We start from the raw sequence: 1,939 nt of genomic DNA on the forward strand, positions 1-1,939 counted from the left end.
GGTAGGTAGGTAGGTAGGTAGGTAGGTAGGTAGGTAGGTAGGTAGGTAGGTAGGTGAGAACATGTCCTTATACAATCGGTGGTGTCAATGATGTTTGTTTCTCTTTATCAAGAAAGGAAATGTGTCCTCTACAGAAGCTTTGGTCATTGTCAGACACTGGTGGAAGAATTATCATTATTACTACATGAACCTATGAACTCTAAGGTTACCACAGCAAGAACAATTAATGATGATGTCACAAGATGGGTGCTGATGTCACAAGATGGGTGCTGGTGTGTCCCCTTTGTCTGACCACAGATACACATACGAGCTTTTATCTGTTTTACAAGCATTCTTGATGTCTGTCCATTTTATTGTGAGCGATTTATCCAATACGTCACTGACACGTCAAAGTGAGGCCTTTGTCTGACCACAGAGACACATACGAGATGCTTTTGTCTGTTTTAAAAGCATTCTTGATGTTTGCTCATTTTATTGACAGCAATATTTTAAAATTTCATTTGACACGTCAGAGCGAGGTTTGTGCGACTGTAGCCGTTTATCTAATACGTCACGGACACGTCAGAGCGAGGTTTATGGGACTGACCTTTGTCCAGTGGACCTGGGGTGGCGGGGTGCCGGTGATCTGGCAGTCCAAAGTCACGGGTTCACCCTGGGTGACCTTGGTGTCACGGGTCAAGCTGCGGAACTCTGGCGGAACCTCCTTCTCCTGGGGCTCACCTTCTGTGTACGGGGAGGGGGGAGGGGGGTGAGAGGTGTGTGAGTGAGAGTTTTACGGCATTTGCTACACGATAAAGGTCATGTAAATGCTGAAGACTGGGGGTATTTCTAGAGAGTAACAAAGAAAAGAAGGAGGAGAGACAAGAACGATAGATGTTTGATAGGAAAGAAGGAGGAGAGATAAGGACGATAGATGCCTGATAGGAAAGAAGGAGAGATAAGGACGATAGATGTTTGATAGGAAAGAAGGAGCAAACCACACCAGAGCACTGGCATGCACATAATAGCAAAATTGAAGGGACATAAATATCGTTTCATTACGATCAGATTTCATTGTCAACATGTTTTAGATACCAAATAAATACAGGCATAAGACAAGATTGGGACCTGAAACATTGTCAGCAATCTAAGTGTGAGTTTCATTATGTGTGTGTTCACTATGTTAGTGTTTTGTAATATGAGTGTGTTAACTATGTGAGTGTTTTGTAATATGAATGTGTTCACTATGTGTGTTTCACTAAGCATGTGTTTCGCTATGTGAGTGTTTCCCTATGTGAGTGTTTGTAATAATTTTTTGCGTGTATCACTATGTGCGTGTTTCGCTATGTATGTATTTCGCAATGTATGTGTGTTATATGCGTGTTTTGTACTATGAGCGCTAGTCTGTAATCAGATCTTCTCCAACATTTCCCTCTGGGGTAATAAAGTATTATCTTATCTTATCTCTGTTCCACTGCACAGCCCTAAATGACATCAGAACTACCCTTCTCCCTCCAAGACCTAACATTGACAACACACTCTATGGAACATTACAGCAACTGCAGCAAACCTGCACTTATCACTACATGATATTGGACAGAAGGGCGAGAGCCCAGATGTTGCAGAATCAACAACAACAACTTATCATATCTTATCGTTTCTCATCTTAGTTTATCTTATCTTATCTTATCGACCCACCTTCCACGCTGAGCTTGGCTTTGCACTGAACCATTCCGAACTTGTTGTAGGCTTTGACGGTGTAGAGTCCGGAGTCCTCGGCAAACACCTCTGGAATCTGCAGTGTGCTGGTGGTCTCTGAGGTGGAGATCTGGAAGTCTCGGGACGGGTGGATCTCAAAGTTGTCTCTGTACCACGTGATGACGGGGGGAGGGATGCCCTTAAACTGGACCTCCAGGCTGGTGGGGGAGGAGAGGGAGAGATGTAGATAGTTAGAGGGAGA

General features: G+C 43.8%; 1 protein-coding gene across 1 annotated transcript in view; it reads right to left on the reverse strand.

Annotated features, from left to right (window-relative positions):
- LOC101846321 (titin) overlaps positions 1 to 1,895 on the reverse strand; it is a gene marked incomplete at its 5' end in the record, with an annotated part of 63,900 nt that extends 62,005 nt beyond the window's left edge. Inside the window, 1 exon segment of the mRNA XM_035973218.1 lies at positions 1,678 to 1,895. Within this exon segment, the coding sequence (XP_035829111.1) occupies positions 1,678 to 1,711 (34 nt within the window).
- Positions 1,896 to 1,939: the final 44 nt, after the last annotated feature.

This window comes from Aplysia californica, unplaced genomic scaffold (genome assembly GCF_000002075.1).
Source record: "Aplysia californica isolate F4 #8 unplaced genomic scaffold, AplCal3.0 scaffold01064, whole genome shotgun sequence".
Taxonomy (NCBI): domain Eukaryota; kingdom Metazoa; phylum Mollusca; class Gastropoda; order Aplysiida; family Aplysiidae; genus Aplysia; species Aplysia californica.